This window comes from Micrasema longulum, unplaced genomic scaffold, assembly GCF_059751315.1.
Source record: "Micrasema longulum isolate JH-2025_06_02 unplaced genomic scaffold, ASM5975131v1 h1tg000394l, whole genome shotgun sequence".
Classification (NCBI taxonomy): Eukaryota; Metazoa; Arthropoda; class Insecta; order Trichoptera; family Brachycentridae; genus Micrasema; species Micrasema longulum.
Window position 1 is genome coordinate 294,036 of NW_028277595.1, and position 20,344 is coordinate 314,379.

The 20,344-nt window shown below is 34.1% G+C and overlaps 1 protein-coding gene and 1 pseudogene across 3 annotated transcripts in view; one reads left to right on the forward strand and one right to left on the reverse strand.

The window, feature by feature from the left end:
• Window positions 1–20,344, reverse strand: part of LOC148281936 (tyrosine-protein kinase receptor torso-like) — an 80,623-nt gene that overhangs the window by 17,010 nt on the left and 43,269 nt on the right. For 2 of the 3 annotated variants that reach the window (XM_088225897.1, XM_088225898.1), the window contains exon 3: window positions 2,168–2,207. In XM_088225897.1, the coding sequence (XP_088082023.1) occupies window positions 2,168–2,207 (40 nt within the window). Of the gene's footprint in view, window positions 1–23; window positions 79–2,167; window positions 2,208–20,344 lie in introns of those variants that run through there. The other variant, XM_088225899.1, reaches the window with a different exon arrangement.
• LOC148281937 (dynein regulatory complex subunit 4 pseudogene) lies at window positions 4,582–5,868 on the forward strand (annotated as a pseudogene).

Consider the following 20,344-nt stretch of genomic DNA (forward strand, 5'->3'; position numbering starts at 1 on the left):
AAAAAATATATAAATATACCTACTGCGTTTATTGAAATGTCAATTATAAAACAGTTTGTTTTACGTAATTTGACGTTTAATCATCAGTGTGGTCATATATAAAGTAAAGTGTAGTCGCAGGCAAAAAATAAAAACCCTTAACTAGAAATTCAGAACGTCCCAGCTTTCTCTTGCACCTTTAATTTGTGCTCTTACGTTCCAGCCTTAACCCAGAGGTGCTATTCTGAATCTTGTCACGGCGGTACAGAAGAAAAAAAATTAGGGATTTTTTGCATGCGACTACATTTTGCTTCATATATGGCCACACTGATAATTTAATGTCAAATAAATACGAACACCCAAAACCGAACACAATGGTTTTCATTTAGAATATTATTGTGACATTAAGCATTACCCAAAATACTTATTTAGGTTGAATTAACCAAACCGTAGTAGTTTTTTCCATTTTTTATAATGTTGAATTATGAAATGTCTATTACACAACTGTTTATTATACATCATTTGACGTTTAATCATCGTGAAGAAACGAAGATATGAAATATCCAAATGACACATATAGTTCGGCGCTCTTTTGTGTCGCGAACTAACTGACCGAGATAAAAGAAACATATCTCTAGTTCAATGTTTCCGACCTTGTAAGTATGACAGGGCCGTTCGTGAACTACACACCTTTATTATTTACCCCAGATAATACATCATCATCATCAGTGGCGCTACAGCCCATTGTGGGCCCTGGCCTCCTCCAGAAGCTGTCTCCATTCCTCCCTGCACCCCGCGGCTCTCCTCCAGTTTGCCACGCCAATTGCTCTAATGTCACTTTCCACATTATCCAGCCACTTAAATTTTGGTGTGCCTCTGCTTCGTCTGCCTTCCGAAGTGATATAAAGAATCTTTTTTGGGGTACGGTTATCATTCATTCTGTGCACATGGCCCAACCATTGTAATCTTCTTACATTAATGAATTGTGCAATGTTGGGTTGGGTCTCCTCCACACTCAGTTTTGGTAGACAGCACCAAATATCTTCCTTAATATTTTTCTTTCAAATACTAATACCATGTGTTCATCTCTTTTGGTCATAACCCAGCATTCGGCACCATATGCAAGGACCGGTCTGAGGAGAGTTTTGTAAATAATGGTCTTAGTTTTTCTTGTGAGCAATTGAATGGAATACCTTACGCCATCACAACTTTACTATATCATGTTTCACAAAAAAATAAAGTTTGAAACGGTTGTGGTCCCGTGGCTAGTGTTGCGGACTAACAGGCCAGAGGCCCGAGGTTCAAACCCCACTCTACCCCAACTTGATTTCCATTTTCTAATAGTGAGTTATTTACAACTCGTTGAAAATGGCCACCAATATTGAAATATTTGTGTAAATTATAAGAACGCTAATGTTTCTTTAAAAAAAAAAAAAAATGGAAGCAAGAACCCGGGACCCCCCCCTGTGCAAGGGGCAAGTATTTTTTAAATTGATTTATTTACTATATTTTACTAGGGTAGTCGGAAATGTTTCAGGCCTAACACGGACACTTTTGTTTTTTAGCAAATTCAGATTTATTTTTCAACATTCCCTTTCTTATGATTTTTCCTATAGTCAATTTTGGGGCCATTTTTTGGGGATGGGCTGATATTCTGAATAGTTTTATAGTGCGGTATAGCGCGTATTTAGTACGTAAATACGCGCGCTACACCGCTCTGTAAATGAGTTTAGAATAGCAGCCCTGCGCTGCTATTCCGAACGCTCTGGCAGCCGTAGAAAACACTTTTATAGCGCATATTTACATACTAAATACGCGCTATAAAAGCTTTTTCTACGGCCGCGAGAGCGTTTGGAATAGTAGCACTGTTGTCTGTGACTGCATGACACCATTAGGTCGGGTTTACATGGCATTGTACTGCACGTTTTTTTGCGAGATAAATCTTATTGAATAAGTAGTGGCATAATGCATAATATATACATTGAGTATGGAACCGTTTACTCGTGGTTTAAATTGCAAAAAAAACAACGACGTGTGAACGGTTCCATACTCAATGCGTATGCTCCACTACTTATTCGATAAGATTTATCCAGCAAAAAAGCCACGTGAACCCGACCTTACGGGACTACAAACCACAACCCATCACATCAAAATGTATGGAAAATTCACAATTTTCTGTTTTCCATACCTTGATCCATGTTGTATATTCTATGGCACTCCTTTAGACCCTGTAAAGAGAAGCAAAATATTAGTGATGCTTTATAACATTTTAAGTCATTGTTATCATAAAAATATTGACAGGTATTTTTTTTTGTCATGGTAGAACTTTTGATTGGTACCTGTCTCTTGTCAAACTAATAAAAACAGTTTTTTTTTGCATTTTTGCTCTGTAACAATACTCAAATGAAAAATGAAACGCCTTACACTCGAACAACGCTTTTTATTTATTTATATATACGCCCAATGGGCATTTTTATGGAAACATTTATGCATATAAAATTATTGTAACAAAATTAGAAAGACTCAATGGTTTATAGTAGACTTTGTGAGAGTGGAAGCGGGAGAGAGGTGTTTATAATTAAATTTGATTCAGTGATCGTTTGAAATAAAACAACTTGTTATCAAAGAAATCAAGACTGGTGTGTTTGTTGGCAGACCTAAGAATTCTAGGCATAGGGGAATGAAAACCATAGTTAGTTTTATGGTTATCGGTATGAAAGAGTAAGTTTTGTCTGAGGTTTCTAGTTGGGATATTTAATTTTATTGAGCTCAGTAGTTCAGGCGCATCAAAGAGTGAGTTGAAAGAATTTTAAATAGGACTATAAGGTCGAATTTATTTCGACGGTCTTGAAGAGAAGATATATTCAAGGTAGTTTGAACGCTTGAAAATTAGATAAGTTATTTTTAAAAAACACTATTCAGTTCGCCAAATACGTAAGGGGCTTTTCGTAAAATCTTCTTAAAATTCTGTAAGTTGGGCTCCACGATTCCGTAATTTGACGCCATAGAATAGTCCAGAAACCGCATACGCGCATCAAACAGAAGGCGACTAAATTACTCTTAAACTTAAACGAGTAGTTTTACGTTTTTCCCCCCAAGGCCGGCGCCGTGGCGCAGTTGGTTAGACGGCTATCTGTGAAACTTGCGTCGCGGGTAGATTCCCGCCAGTTGTAAGAAAAAAATCCAAGAAAGATTTTTTTTCTCAATTGGTCTGGGTGTTGTTGTGTATTTTTCATTACCTCCTTCCATATCCCCTCTATCCCAACTGCTAACAAGCCTCAAAATAGAGGCTTAGCGGGTTATAAAAAAAAAAAAAGTTTCTTTGTAGACGTCGCTCAGTACGCAACTCCAGATTTTAATTCAACTATGCCGTGTTGAGTCATTTTAAAGAGTAACAATACTGCTGGAATCTTAAAGAAACAGGATGGGATCACATTTCATGTGTAAGTAGCAAATGCATGTGTAAGTAGCAAATTCATTACTTAAAGATGTAATTATTTTTCCATCTGTCAGATTGTCAAAGAAAACAAAATGAATGTTTTGTTAGTGTTGCCAGGGTAGTATTATATTTTACGCTACTTTGCTTATCTAATGAGAGAACTAATGAAAATTGGACCTCTCGTATTAAACAACGCCGCGGTGGTCATTTGACCGACATTATATTTTAAACATCAAATATTATTTAACATGACATAAAAATATCCGTTTTATGAAAAATAAAATTTATTTAATTTTTTAAGTTCAAAGTCCATTAATTAAATTACTTTTATGAAATAACTCTTTACTTATCTACTCTGTTGTGTCAATCAATGTTTCCGCGTGTACAATAAAATTTTAGAGAAATTAACAAATTACTTTTTTTAAATTAATATAATAATCTTAAATTTGTGTTAAGATTATATTTTTCGCGATCTGGCAACATTACTACTATTCTTAATTTTAAATATGACGGCATTAAATTATTTTCTATGTGACTCCGCGAAGTTCATGATTTATGGAAACATGTACAGCGACTAATATATTGTACAGCGATTAATAAAATAATCTTAAATTTGTGTTAAGATTATATTTTTCGCGATCTGGCAACATTACTACTATTCTTAATTTTAAGTATGACGCCATTAAATTATTTTCTATGTGACTCCGCGAAGTTCATGATTTATGGAAACATGTACAGCGACTAATATATTGTACAGCGATTAATAAAATAATCTTAAATTTGTGTTAAGATTATATTTTTCGCGATCTGGCAACATTACTACTATTCTTAATTTTAAGTATGACGCCATTAAATTATTTTCTATGTGACTCCGCGAAGTTCATGATTTATGGAAACATGTACAGCGACTCTTTGAACTTCAAGAAATGTCTGGATCATTTCAGACGACCGTAAAAATCTATTCGGCACGAAAAAGTGACAAACGAGTATAATATGATATTTATTGTAACATTTGAAATTTATTTTAAGCTCGCCAATGTATCTTAATACCTTCAAGAGGTTTAATAAATAAATAATACAGTACCGAGATACCTATTTACTATATGGAAAATTTAATAAAAGTTTATTCAAATTCAGAACAGCACTTATCTTTATAGAAATGACAGATGTTAGTCTATTTTTATTTTGATAGAAACTTTAGTTTGGTAGTTTTTTTTTTAATATACATTTTTTGATACGTATTATATTTATTTATATTAGCTATTTAAAATGGGTAAAAAAGGAAAAAAGGAAAAAAATGTAGAAATCATCATTGACGGAGTCAACACAACGGAGCTTTCGAGAGAAAAACTAGAAGCTTTTATACTTGTCATCAAAGAGGAATTGGACAGAGAACGCGAACAGAGAAATTATTTCCAACTAGAACGTGATAAAATATCCACATTTTGGGAGATATCCAGAAACAAAGTAGAGGAATTACAGAACCAAGTCTTAATTAATGCGAGAGAAAAGGAAGAGGAGAATGAAAGGTCACAAGAAAATCAAAAGCACCACAATCAAAGAGTAAAATATCTTCAATATGAACAAACGGAAGAGTTGAACACCTTTAAAGCGGAGTCGCAGGCTGCTCTGCGTAACGCGCAAGCGCTGCACGCAGCGAAAGAATCACAACTTCTAAAAGATAAAAGAGATCTTCAAACCCAAATTCTCGAGCAAGAAATCGCCGCTCAAGAAGAACTAAGGAAAGCGAAACATCACGCCGCCGAAGTTCTGCACAAATCCAGAGCAAACTTCGAACAAAAGGTCAAAGAAGTTGATGAAAACGCCGAACACAGGTTACAAAGTTCGCTATCAAAATTGGAAACTGTCAGACGCGCAGATTTAGCTGAGGTCGAAGAGAGGAAAAACCGCCAACTGCAAGAGATTGTTCGTTCGCACGAAAAAGCCTTCGATGACCTAAAAAGCTACTACAACGGTATCACGCTAAACAACCTGGGCCTCTTGAGCGGACTAAAGAAAGAGTTAGAAGATTTGCAAGAGGCCAAAGAAAGAGCCGAGAAGAGTACGAAAGACGCGGTGGCAGCTAAAAAAAAGCTGTCGGAACCTCTCGCAAAAGCCACGGAGGAACTGGTGGAATTCAAAAGACGGGCTATGAATGCAGATAAGGACCGAGCGGCATTGGCTGCCAAGTCTTCTCAGCTCATCAAACTGGAACATCTTTACGACAAACTAACTTGGGATTACGAAGTTCTAAAACAGAGGTACGACAAAGTTTTGGCCGATAAATTAGAAATTGACGAGAGGTTTCAAAAGGCAGTTCTGGAGTTGCAACAACGCGGTGTTTATAAAGGGGCAGTGGCGAAAAGATGCTGTAATGAAGTATATCCTTGAAAATTATATTATATGCGTATTATGAAAATTACATCAAACTAAATAAATGATTTTTTACATTTAAATATTTGTTAAAAGCTGATTTTCTTTGCCTGCCTCGGAGTGCAATTGTCTCAGGGCTCGTTTGGCTTATCTGATTTGGTCACAACCAATTTCTCAGGGGAATGTGTGGTAAAACTATGTACGATAGATGCACAAATGTTGAGATGTAAGGCTGTGAGATGAGCATTATCGGCAAAATCAAGAAAGGAGCTCTGCGCTGGTTTGGACATGTAGAGCGAATGGACAGCGGAAGAACGGCTAAGAATACTTACAATGCGAATGTTGATGGATGTAGAAATAGAGGAAGACCGAGAAATACATGGCATGACCAAATCATGGCATGGCGCGTGTGTATGAATGTAGAGGAATCGAGATCTGTATGCAAAGATAGAGTGATGTGGCGTTCTATCCTCTCTACCTACCCTTACGGGGTAGCGGCGTTATGGTTTGTTGTTGCAGAGAGATAAAGTGTGGGACATGCATATTTTATTTTTGCTTTAACAAATTTTCTTTTTGAAAACTAAAAGAAATATAATTAGGCTAAAAGAACTTGTAAAAGTATATTATGCAATAAGTCAATCAGTTTCGGGTTATGGAATAATTAAATGGGGATGTGCAAATGACACACTGATCAAACAAATAATAATTGCACAAAAAGCTTTAATAAAAATTATCTTAAGCGTCCTAATCATAACTAGCTCCCTCGGTATATCCGAAAATCTTAATGTAAAATCTATAAAAAAACTTTATGTAAACGCTCTGTTTTTATACGCACACAAACATTATTCTCTACCTTCCATAACTCCTTCCACAAATACAAGAGTTACTAGATACTCCACCCTGATGCTGCAAAAAAAATAAAATAACACAACCTACGGTCTCTACCTGGCGGCCTCCGTAGTGTAGTGGTCAAGACGCTTGACTCACACACGGAAGGTTCCGGGTTCGATTTCCGGTGAGAACACAAAAATAAAAATGTGATTTTTCTCAAGCCTGGGTGCTCTGTGATGTAATTCACCACTGTAATTAGGCCTCCTGGCCTGTTGTGGTGCAAAAAAAAAAAAATGTAAAAATGTAAAAAAAATGTCAAAGAGGATTGGCCTACTACTCGGTTAAAGTGTACAATCTACTTCCATTATCCATAAGGACAAATAAGCACTCACAATATAAAATTGCTATTAAGAAATGGATAGTGGAAGTGGGTTGCGCACAGATCGATGAGTGGATCAATCCAAATTGGTAAAATGTGTGTACTGTTTCTGAAATTGGATTTTTATGGTTTTTATGATTATTTTAGTTCATAATGTTTATTATGTTAACACATTGTATCCCGGAGCCGTGTAAACACGTGATTGTGTATCCGAGCGTTGGGTCCCGGTCCCGTGTTTTCACGTGGTGTACCAGCTATCTAAAAATGCGCATTTTATTCACATCTAGTGACTTTTACTAGTACTTTTTCGTAGTTTTATGAATAGTAAAAACTCAAACCATTCCAAAGCTGTCATCTGATTTGCAATATCGGTAAATGAAAGGATCTCTTTTATCGATTGAAATCACATGTTTTTTTCACGGCTACTTGTGGCCGCCATTGACCATTACGATTTTGCCCAGTTTCGCTTGCAGTTGACGTTTGATTTTGAAAATTGTTTACGAGGGATATTTTACACACCTAAAAGTGTGTTGGAATATAATATGTATATGAGCGGTGTGGACATTTCAGACCAATTCTTGTCCTATTACAATATCCACAGGAAGACCATTAAGTGGTCGAAAAAAGTATTTTTTCACCTTGTTATGTGTGCTCTATTTAATTTTTTTATATTATATAAGAAAAATAATGTTAGTAATAAGAAAAATTTTAGAGTTTATTTGTGAGATTATGTAGGTTCTTTAGTTTTAAGTTATCATTTTTCGCCTTCTGGAGACCACATTTTGCAGTCACCGGATCCACTCCGAGTGCAAAACTTGCAGAATCCATTGAACAGGTTGTCAGGAAATATGTCCAAGCATGTTTTAATAGCTATACCTGCCACAGAAAAAAAGACAAACCCTGTCGAGCCTGCAAGGTATGTGCAAAGCACAAATGAAGGAGTGAGACCCGGTATATGTGCAAACATTGCAATGTGCCTCTCCATAAAGGCCAATGTTGGCAAAACTATCATATAAAAATGACTTATTAAATAGTTTTAAATAAATATGAGAAGTTTCAATTGATTTAACTCAGTATTTTCATAATAATGACACTTTTAAGAAACCCTTCACAAAACATAAATTTTAACAAAAATGGGCCGGGCACGGGGTAATTTTTATGTGTATTTGACCTGTGCTCATAGTGTTAATGATAATTAGGTTAGTTAGATTAATTACGTTTTTTTAAAAATTATTATAATGTTAACTTTGTTTTTCAACTAGCTTAAGGCATGTTTCACATTTAGAAAAATGTTTCCCTCGGCACGTGACACCAGTGAGGGAACATTATTATGTATAAAAAAAAGAATACAAACAATGTAAAAGTATAAATAAATAAAAATAAGCCCCGTAAATGCCTAGACTTCCATAGTGCCTTCTGAAAAATGTCTTCCTTAAAAAAATATAGATAAAAAGGAGCCTATGACACTTCTTAGCTCTCTCTTATCCCTATGCAATCACATTGATCGGTTGATCGTTGCGACGTTAGGGAAATACAAACAAACATACCAATACACTTTCGCATTTATATTATTTTTATGGATTATGTTATGCCATTTCGCATCATTTTATTTAAAAATTAATAAATTAAATTGAAGGTGAATCACCATTTCAGAAGAGTTATTCATTGCTTAAAATATAATCGATTATAACACGCAAACACATTTTAATACAATTATTTTCATGGAGTTGGGTGGTTCTTCACAGCTACTGAGTCGTCAAAAGATTATCCTAGTTAATACTCTTTCGTCGGGATTATACAAAATACTAATTGAAAAAATAATATTGCACTAACAACAGATATAAGGAGTGGTAATAACAAACCTACAGCTATCCTATTATTGATATTTAAAGCATTAACTTTGTGCTAAAACATTTTAATTAATCTTACTGAACGGGCGCTGATAGCCTGTTCAGTTATATGTTCGTCGTTGATGGACTGTCTAGTTATATGTTCGTCGTTGATGGACTGTCTAGTTATATGTTCGTCGTTGATGGACTGTCTAGTTATATGTTCGTCGTTGGTGGACTGTCTAGTTATATTTATTTATGCTTTATTACGTTAGTTCATAACATCTTAAGAACTAACATAAACTTTTAATAAAATTGCAATTTTTTTATAAAAATTTCTCAATAACATATTTTTTCAAATTAATTTTAATACTTCGATCTTTTCTATCTCCTTTATTTCTTCAGGTAACTCATTGTACAGCTTCAATCCCTTGTACAATGAGTTTTGAGATTCTGTTTTTCTCCTCATTGGTAATCTAATATTTTTTTTATCCCTTGTTTCATATGTATGACATTGTTAGTTAATTTTTATTATTGTTTTTATTTTATTCATCCCATTAATAATTTTATGTATAAAAATTGCTACACTTTATTTAATTTGCTGCTTTACTGTGAACATGCCTATTTCTTTGTGCATACTTTTTACATTAGAATAGATATTTCTTTAGAGTATAATCCTCATCACCTTATTTTGAAGAATTTGTATTTTATGTTCGTCGTTGGTGGACTGTCTAGTTATATGTTCGTCGTTGATGGACTGTCTAGTTATATGTTCGTCGTTGGTGGACTGTCTAGTTATATGTTTGTCGTTGGTGGACTGTCCAGTTATATGTTCGTCGTTGATGGACTGTCCAATTATATGTTCGTCGTTGGTGGACTGTCTAGTTATATTTTCGTCGTTGGTGGACTGTCTAGTTATATGTTCGTCGTTGGTGGACTGTCTAGTTATAATATTCATCGATGTTGCATGGTCTAGTTATACGTTCGTTATTATGTTCATTATTGTTTAATTAACAATAATTGTAGTCCGCATTACTTTACGTGTTATTTAAACTATTACGTAATGTAATCTATGAAGAATTTTGTATTTATATTTTTTTATTGATAAGCTTTATTCTACAATATAACATACACACAGAAAAAAAAAACAATTTAGGTTGATCTTGTCAAAAAAGAGTCTAAAAGCAAAATAGTATAAAATGAAAAATAATATAAAGAAATTACAAAACAATTGAAAAAATAATTATATGTATATTTAATATTTTTTATATATATTGGCGGCCTCCGTGGGGTAGTCGTTAAGACTTGACTCACACACGCAAGGTTCTGGGTTCGATTTCCGGTGAGAACACATAATTTAAATGTGATTTTTCTCAAGCTTGGGTGTACTGTGTTGTAATTTACTACTATAATTGACCCTCACGCTTTCAAATTTTAACACAAATTTTAGTGCATTTTTCAGGTTACAGAAGTATACCACATGTGTGGACATATTAATATCCTTCAATATTTTTTTTTAGTTTTTTGCTACCTGCAAATGTTGCAAACTTGAGACACAGTAAACTGGCCGTGTGTTTGCTGTGTAACAACAAGATCTCGCGAGGTGTTACGCATGTATGAGGAAAAGCGAATTCATTTGCTACCAACAAATCCTAAAAAAAACTGTTTTCAATCATCACAACTTACCACTGATAGACTTCAAGTATTAAAATAATAATTTGTGATTAAAATGGATACATTTTTGAGTAGTATGTATGTAAGTGTTTTTTGGTGATTTGGTTTTTGGTATTCGGAATACCAAATATTTTTAAAAAAGTAACCGAATAGACTAAATACCGAATAGCAGCTGAATATTCGTGGCATCTCTATATTTTCTGTACCAATGCAGTATCCCATAGACCACTCTGTGCATAGGGTGTGCTGATGATGAAGTTAGCCCCAGATAATATAAATTTAATACTATAAGCCCATTTCTCGATACAACTCTGTTGATAATAAATATTTATGAAGAGATTCTAGTATTTAACACGCATAGTATAATATTTTAATGAGGTTATTCATCCTTTATAATTCAAACGATTTCACGTTGAAAATGGCGGCAAAATCGAGTCATTCAAATTCATGAATGTTTAACTACTACGATGACCTTATTTACTATATATTTAAATCACTTTCAACTACAAACATTATTGTAAAATAATGTATGTTTTTAAGTCCGTTTTCATTGGTCACATAACAATGATGTTTTTACGGTTTTGTACAGAGAAAACACCCCACATACCCTAAAACCTAAAACCATTTTAAAGACCGTGGTCTTCCTATCGGTTTCACTCGTGTTAAATAGCGAGAGAGTTTCTTTTTAATATTTTCAATTTCATAAACCGCGATTTTAATTTAATTTAACTGTACTATAGGGTTTTACATTAAGGGAGCTCGAACATTGAATTGAAATAAAACTAGTCGCGTATGGGATGTTTATTTACTATATATACGGCCTAAGCCACTTGCAACAGTTCATGAAGAAACATATGTAAAAGAAACTGAACCTAATGAACATGAAACTATTTAGCAAAGACAAACAGGGCAATAAAATAATGGTATACAATATATTCATAAACACGATCAACATATAAGACTTCGAGCTCAACCATGCCAATCCATCTTCATCCCACACCGTTTTAGTGGCGAAGAGATCGACGAAAAGCCGGAAGATCTCTACCAAAAAATTCAATTTTGTGTGACGAATTGACTAATCTACACATTCTGGACATTGCCGCATAAAACAAAAGTTGTCTTTAAAAGATTTGATAAATAGCAGATTTTGACTTCTGTTGACACGGTTAGGACAATAAATAGAAATTTATTGCGACAGAGATAGGACATAACTTATAGCATCAAGTATTTTGAAAATGCTTACACAAAAGGTCTTATACATCTCCGTTCTACGTTTCACCAATGAGTTGCTATATTTCAACATAGGAATATAACCCATTTGCATTCCGAGCAACCATGCCACTTTTCTTAGAAAACATACAATTTAAAAAAATATGTTTTTTTAAAAGTATTTGATTACATTATGAATGAAATACGATGTCGGCCAAATGGCCGCCGTGGTTTTACAGGACGGCGCGTATCTGTCGGATTACTGGACTGTATAAATCGGGCTCGATTTCATTGATGGCATTGTTTATGTTGACTTTAAAAGCATCAATCGTCTGCGGCGTATTTGCATAGACCAGTGATTTAACGCAGTCCCACAAAATAGTCGAATGGCGTTAAATCACACGATCTCGGCGGCCAGTTGACGTCGCCGAAACGCGAGATAACCACGTCGTCGAAATTGTTGTGCGGAAGATCCATTGCTGCATGCGTTGTGTGACGCGTAGCGCCATCTTTTTGGAAGCATATGCCATTGAGATTCATATCCTAATATAGGTAACAAAAATGGTTATCATCGACCTGTGCCTCTCGCCGTTGACAGTTATGGTAGTGCAGTTTCATTTTGGAAGAAGTACGGGCCAATGACCCCCCTGACCAAAATTCACTCCAAACAGTGGCCTTTTCTGGATGCGTTCGCAACTGATGGATCTTATGTGGATAGTTATCTTCCAAATGTGAAAATTTTGCTAGTTTACTTAGCCATTCATAAAAAAATGGGCCTTGTTTCTGACGATGATTTTCCTAACAAATGTACCTCGAATTAAGCACTCATTTTGATAGTACAGTTTAATGATTTACATGCGATACTCAAAATTAACTTCCACGATAATTTCCCTAATATTAATTATGATAACTTTTTGATTTGACAGCTGTAGCTTTACCAACATGGCCGCTATATACTGTCGAAATTCAAGCGCCCTCATTGGAAAACCCATTACTTTCATACCCCTTTTTACTGTGAGTTTGGGAAATTATATGGAGGACTTATGTCAGATATTGTCATTTTTCGTCATAATCAAATTGCAATTACACAAACAGTAGCAAAAACTGTTTATTCGCTTTTATAATCAAGTTACGAAAATCTATTACCATTATCAGATTATTTTCATCATGATTTTAAAGGATTATCTAACTCTACCGACGCCCTTTATACAAGTCATTTAAAGATTAATTCCACTATCGTGCAATTAAAACCGCTTATTTCGATCTAGTCACAGTAAAATAATTGTAAGCACTTTCTACATCTGACAATTATATATATATATATTTTATTTAATAGCATAATTATACATTTTTACAATTTAAAAACAATTTCACTAGTTATATTTTTTACTAAAACTAAAATCCCACCAAGCCACTTTTTGTAGCTTGTTGGTGAAATATGAAAACATATTGACTATATCGAGTCTATCCAACGCCGTTTTCTAAGAATAGTGGCATGGTTGCTCGGACTGCAAAAGGGTTATTATTGAATTATTCCTATTTTGAAATATAGCAATCTCTTAATCTGTCTTCATTGGAGAAACGTAGAAGTGAGACGGACCTTAAATGCGTTTTCAAAATACTTAATGCTATAAGTGATGTCCCATCTCTGTTGCAATCAATTTCTTTTCACGTTCCCAACCATGTTACCAGAAGTCAACATCTGCCATATATAAAATCTTCTAAGAGCAACTTTGGTTTTTATGCCCCAATGTCCACAGTATGTAGATTAGTCAATGCGTCACACAACTTAGAAGTCTTTGGGATAGATCTTCCGGCTTTTCGTAGATCTTCGCCACTAAAACAGTGTGGGATGAAGATGGATTGTCATGGGTTAGTAGCTCGAAGACCTATGTGTTTATCGTGTAAATGAATATGTTGAATACCATTATTTTATTGCCCTTGTTTATCTTTGCTACATAGTTTAATGTTATTTTTGTTCAGTTTCTTCTAAACATATTTCTTCATATAACTATTGTAATTGGCTTAGGCCGTATATGGTATTTCAATTTAAAAATAGGTATAAATTATTATAGTATCAGTGTTTCCCACGGTGGGGCATAACCCCTCAGAGGTGGGGCACCACGCTTCAGAGATGAGACACGTCGGCATTCCACATATAAAGGGGAATACTCATTGGTCATACGAAAAAATGCCTGAGATGTACAAAATTGAAATAAACGCCAAATTGTACTTATAATAGAATGAAACCCGTCGAAATTTCAATCATTATCTAAAAACATGGAAACTATGCAGGATGTAACTGTAGACGTTGTATTGGTTTCGGACCCAAGCTGTATAATTGTATTATGATATTTTGATGGTACATTGTTATAGGCATGTCAATGCGCGGAAGACGTGTCTATAAAGGGCACCATACACGTATTTATTTAATTTGACTCAATTACATTTTCAATTTGTGTTTTGTTATAATTTCAGTTATAATATATGAATTAGAATAGGTTTTATTTAATTTCATTAGGGGTTCATATGTTTACAAACATATAACTAGATGATTTAAAAATTTACCTGCTGTTTAATTAAAAAAGATGCCGCTGAAGCATCTGACTTTTAAAGAGACTACGGTGTGGCATGGCATAAAGAGGGCTGGGAAACTCTAGTATAGACAGTGCGAAAATTTCAGTTCAGTTCATACCCAGAGATATTGGACTCGTCTTACAAAATATGATTTATCAACTATCCTACAAAATATCTCAAAGTCAATTTTCAATTAGGTTGAAATATTTTTTTTTAAATAATAATATAAATATATAAACGCCATATTCGTCTGATTCACCCTGTGTCATTTTACCGCCAAAACGTAAATTTGCTGCGTAGTTTCCGATTCTAAAATATTCAGCAATATAGACCTAACATGACCCCAATAGCCAATAGAACACATAGAATTGGTATTAATATTTACCCTCTCAGGCCTGTATTACTTCCCGTGGATTTTTTAAAATTTATATTATGTATGCACTTAAGGAATTATTTGAAAAAAAATTTTTTTTGAACTTTTAAATTTTTATTACCATATTTGAGTTTGTCCAAATGTTCATAGACAAAAGACTGGATTTCACCCCCTCGGGGGTCATTAAGATTAACAAATTCCAACAGGGATGGAGAATACCTTAAAAAAGGGAATATGGAAGTCAAGGCATTTACAGGGCTTATGACCTGTCATTGGCTGGTTTAAGTGGCCACTTTACACACTGTGTAACATTCACCATTTTGCCTATGTTTGAACATCCACATTTCTTCAATTCTTCCATCTGTTAATTTTAGTGAAGTCAAAGAGCTGAAACCTTTATTGTTGTGAAGAGATTCATCTGACTGAATTATTTCACATGCTTGGCAACGCCTGAAAACAATTTTTCAATTTTTAAGCTTCTTCTTGGACCAGTTGGTTTCATTACAATATTTGAGTTTGTCCAAATTTTCATAGACAAAAGACTGGATTCCGACAGATGGAAGAATTGAAGAAATACGGATGTTCAAACATAGGCAAAATGGTGAATGTTACACAATGTGTAAAGTGGCCACTTAAACCAGCCAATGATAGGTCATAAGCCCTGTAAATGCCTTGACTTCCATATTCCTTTATTTAAGGTATTCTCCATCCCTGTTGTAATTTGTTAATTTTAAATTTTTAATATTTTAAGAAATTTACCATTATCTACGAATTTATTTTGGTCTTTATATAATTTTGAATTTAGTTTAATTTTATCATTGAGCTTTTCTCACTAACAGGACTCACTAAGCTATTTTATTTATTTATTAATGGACATTGTCCATGTATACAATTTATAGGGTTTAAATATTACAATAAAAGAATAGTTTAAAACATTAAAAAAGAAGAAAAGAAGCATTGACAAACATAAGGGACATCGCAAGATCTGGACTATTTATTTAGCGCTCGTTTAAATCGTTGTAAACTTAGACCAAAAAAGTCCAGATCTTGTCTTGAGTTAACAATACGACAAAGACGGGTCATTGGAGAATTAAGGCCATACTTTGTTCTATGCTGATCGATGAACAGTACTTCATTGTTTCTCAATCTACGATTATGTGGTTTGTTGGTGAAGATCCTTTGCACTAAAATATATTATTAAACTATTTGTATAATAATAATTACTGCCACTTTAACCATAAGGAGCGAGAGTTTGTTTTTTTATTTTTTTAAATAGTTTTTAGAAAAATATTTAAAGAACAAAAAATAAGTGCACGGTATTGCAAATATAATATAAAAAGTAAAAAAGAAGTACAAAACAGTAATGCTAAAATTTAAAATTTAAATATTTACATAACTGGTAAACATATTATATATATTCTTTCTTATTATTTTAGAAATTTAATTATGTGTTTATTATATTTATTACCGTATAATTTATGTTCAAGTGACATTATGTCGGCCTCGTGTTGTAACGGTCAGTGCGTTTGTCTTCCATGCTAGAGGTCTCGAAATCGATTCCCGACATGGTTGATATGAAATATTGATTTAAAAAGCTGTTTTCATACTAGAATATTTAATAGTCCCTGGAATGGTACCTGCAGCGTAAGACTAGGGTAGTGACTATAAAATATTCTAGTGTAAAAACACCCTTAAAATAAATATTTAATATCAACCATGTCGGGAATCCAACCCGAGACCTCTTGCATGGTAGGCCCATGCGCTGGCCATTACATTACGAAGCCGACACCCAGAATGAAAGGGTTAAGTCCCTCGCGTCGTGTGTCGTGTCTCGCCGGTCTCGCGTCACTTTTGTGTTGAACAAAAAAAGTTGAAAAGTTATCAACCGAACTTAAAATTTTAACACAAATTAATTTTATTTTTTTATATTTACTTACACATTAGAATATCTACAATGCATAATATTTATTTTTATGATTATTTAAAGCCCAAGACACAAACTACCCCTCCGCCCACCCCACTTTTTTATGTACTTACACAGTCACACCTTAACATTAATAATATTAGAAAAAAATAATAAAAAAAAAAAAACTATTAGTTACTCTGTAGACGTCGCTTAGTACACAACAACCGATTTAAATTCAATTACGCTGTGTTGTCGTTTTTAAGTGTCAAAATACCGCTGTGTAAGTAGCGAATCCAGAAATAATATTATTTAAGAATTCGATTATTTTTCAGTCTGTCATATTGTTATATAAAACAAGGCGGACATTTTGCTAGCATTGTCAGGATAGTCGATGTTTTTACCCGGCTTTCTATGAAGAAGCCTTAGAAATACATTAAACTGTATCAATTTAACTTCATTAATACACGTTTTTTTTTTTTTTTTAATTTACGTTTGCCCGATAAAATTACCTGTTTTTTTACAGTCCAGTCGGTAAAATATTGTTTGTGGTAAAACATGACACAAAATGATCTTATATTTGTGTTATGACGATATATTGTTCGCGTCTGGCAACATAACGCGGCCACTTCACGCATGCGCGCAGACGGAATGTTTTGTAGGGGATTTTAACATACTTGCATTGGACATATTGCGATATATCCAAATTTAGTTCTTTGCGTCTTATGATATATTATAATTCTATGATCGGACTGTTAATTTCAAAATTATGGTTACGAATTGTACACAAAAAAATGAAGGTAACCTTCTAATACTAAATTTCAGAAGAAAAGACGAGCTCTTGTGTTCGCAGACTTGTATTGAAATATTAAAATTTATTTATTTATTCATTACAGGGTATACAGACTGAAAATTGTGGTAATGGGTGCTTGAAACAGTGAAGTATTTAAATAAACAAAAATTGTTTTTCTTCTGGGAATTGAATTGCTCTGGGTCATTGTGCCGTGCGTCGTTCGTTCTTTTTGCCGACGTTTAGAATCGCATCGCTGTATCCATCAACCCCGATGATGGGCTTAGTCTTAGCCTTAGTGGTGGGGGTCAGTGGTAAGGAAGCTCTTGACGTCACTGCGACCTGTGAAGATCGATTGTGACGGGTCCCCGTGAATAGTTCTCGCCCTCCGAGCCCAGGTCTACAAAGAGCCTGGCTACTGTGTGGAAGGCGAGAGTTTACATTTTGCTAAATCTCCCCTCTCCAAGCCCAGTGCCTCGATTATGGACGCTATCTTCATCTGTGTATATCGAGACGGTATACTTAACTTCTGTACTATTCGTATCTTACCTCGGTATGTTCTACCTACTTGTCTATTATTTTTTTCGTTTTAGTATTTTCTATTTAGCTTTTCCAACATCTTAATATTAAATTTAATAATAATCACCGTTTTTCTTTTAAGATAAATATGTCAGTCTGCATAAGAAAGGAACAAATTTGACTATAGTCCTTAAAATATAGCTTGATTAGAATGACAGCTGTCAAATTAATTTCATTAGTAATGGGAAATTACTGATCACTGATCAAATCGATTTAACAGTTATTTCATGCAATCATGAAACTCTGTTTCCGAAAATTGATGTAAAAAACGAAAAAACAAGCCTATTATAGGGTGTTAACATAATTGTTTACCAAAAATGAGACATTTATACTTTTTTCATGAACAACATCAGACGAATATAATTTACATTGATCAATTTGTCCATCTCTAACGTTTTTGCAAAATAATGTAACCGTGTAAGAACGTCGTTAATAATTAGGTTTATTTTAGTTTTTTTTTTAGTTTTAAACCTGATTTCATATAATAATGTTGATTTATGTTTCAAGCATTGTAATAAAAAAATAAATTAACACGCCAGATACAAATGATTTTTCGTGTGTCAATATGAATAATTCCTTTGACGCTACTATAAAGTTCTGTCGTCACTTTTTCTTACAATTGTCATTCTAATCACGTTACATTTTAGGGACTATAGGAATGAATATTATGAGTTGATTGCTACCGTTGTCAGCTTACTGTCAAAACTCGAAATACAACTTGGCTGGTTACGAAAGCCAAGCTGTAATCGAGTTTGATTGTATTTTGTTCATAGGATACCAACCTAATTAAACATAAAATCTTGGATTTTCAACTAATTATTTGGATAATAAACAGTTTTAACGCTATAAAAGTTTGAGCAGAGCTGTCATAACGTAACGCGAGCGACGCGGCGCCATTTTGAAATGTGGTTTAAACAGGGAAAATCTTTGGCGACAATTTAAATGAGATTGAATTTTTTTGCGATTATCAGAGATTATGAGCTCGATATTGAAACTGAAATGCGATTAAGCAGGACATATAAGCTAATCAGGATTTAGGAGACGTCGGAGGACTGTATGTTATATTAAATTCTTCGGAGCGAGCGTTGAGCCCATTTTTCATGTATCACGCCAATCCACCCGGCCCGCGGCCCAGTAAAATTATGGTGGGTAAATACTTATTTACTAATTTCTTTTTCGTTTTATTTTTTTAGTTTCACATGCAGGTGAAAATTTTGCCAAAGAAAATCAAGGAGTTTAGTCGGCCACATGGTATTTGTAATTTATAATAAAAAAATACGATTAAAGTCAATCCACCCTGTAGCTCAATTACAAATGACTATCGAAGTTCTAATAAGCGACGTGATTGGTTGTGCACAATGCAACATCCGTTAACATCTAATATTAAATGTCAAAATATTTACGCGCCGTATAATTATAATTTTACCGGTGTAAATATTCCAAAACTGCTATTTTTATTTATTTATTATTATCACGCTATTCATTGCATTTAGCCGGCGCGGCGTGGCGGTTGGCAAGCCAAATCAAGAAAAGCAGTCACCATCGTAATTGTAATTTGATTTTCACTTTTTTGTATAAGGTAGTCCTTACTATTTTTCAAATGCAATATGTTGCATTATTTTTTAAAGTAAACGCCGATATTTCGCCAATGAACTGTATTTATTTACGAAGAAAACAAAAAACAAACCGACACGAGCGTTGGCTTAAAAATTACACACGCATTGACTTATGGCTGCGATAACTAAAGCATGTTTATTATGGTTTATTTAGATCGCTCAAATGCTTAGCATGTTTTTAAGCACGTCGATAGTAATTTGTAATTGAGCTGCTGGGTCAGGCATAATGAATCAGGCATAATGAATATTATGCGGTGTGAAAACAACCTATGAACATAAATTATTTTGTTTCAACCGATATTTTTTTAGGTTCCTTTTTTCGTAGTGTGTCTCCGATGTAACTGTTGCTTCTATCGAATGTCAATGAATAAATCAATGATATCAATGTCGGATTTGTCCTTCCCAAGTTCGCTTGGCCCAGACCAACGGTCTCCTGCAATCTATTATGTATTTTAGGCAACGCAGAGACGGCTATTTGGCTGACGATACTAAACTTGATGAATAGGAAATTATGCGCGCCGTTTCATTAAATTGTTTCGAAATACGATAAATCGATTTTTTATTATGTCCCACAGTTTAAACTTACATGTCAAGTTGGTTTTCATCCACAGATCTACACGCTGACGTGCATTAGCTTAACCGGTGTAACTCGAAAAATACACTTCCGAAAAAAACGCAAAAAATATTTCAAACAAGTAAATCGCAATGATATTGATGAAAACATAATTTTTGAAAATTTCGTCATTAGGTTTTGATGATGACGATTAATTGTGAGAAAAAAGCGTTTATTATA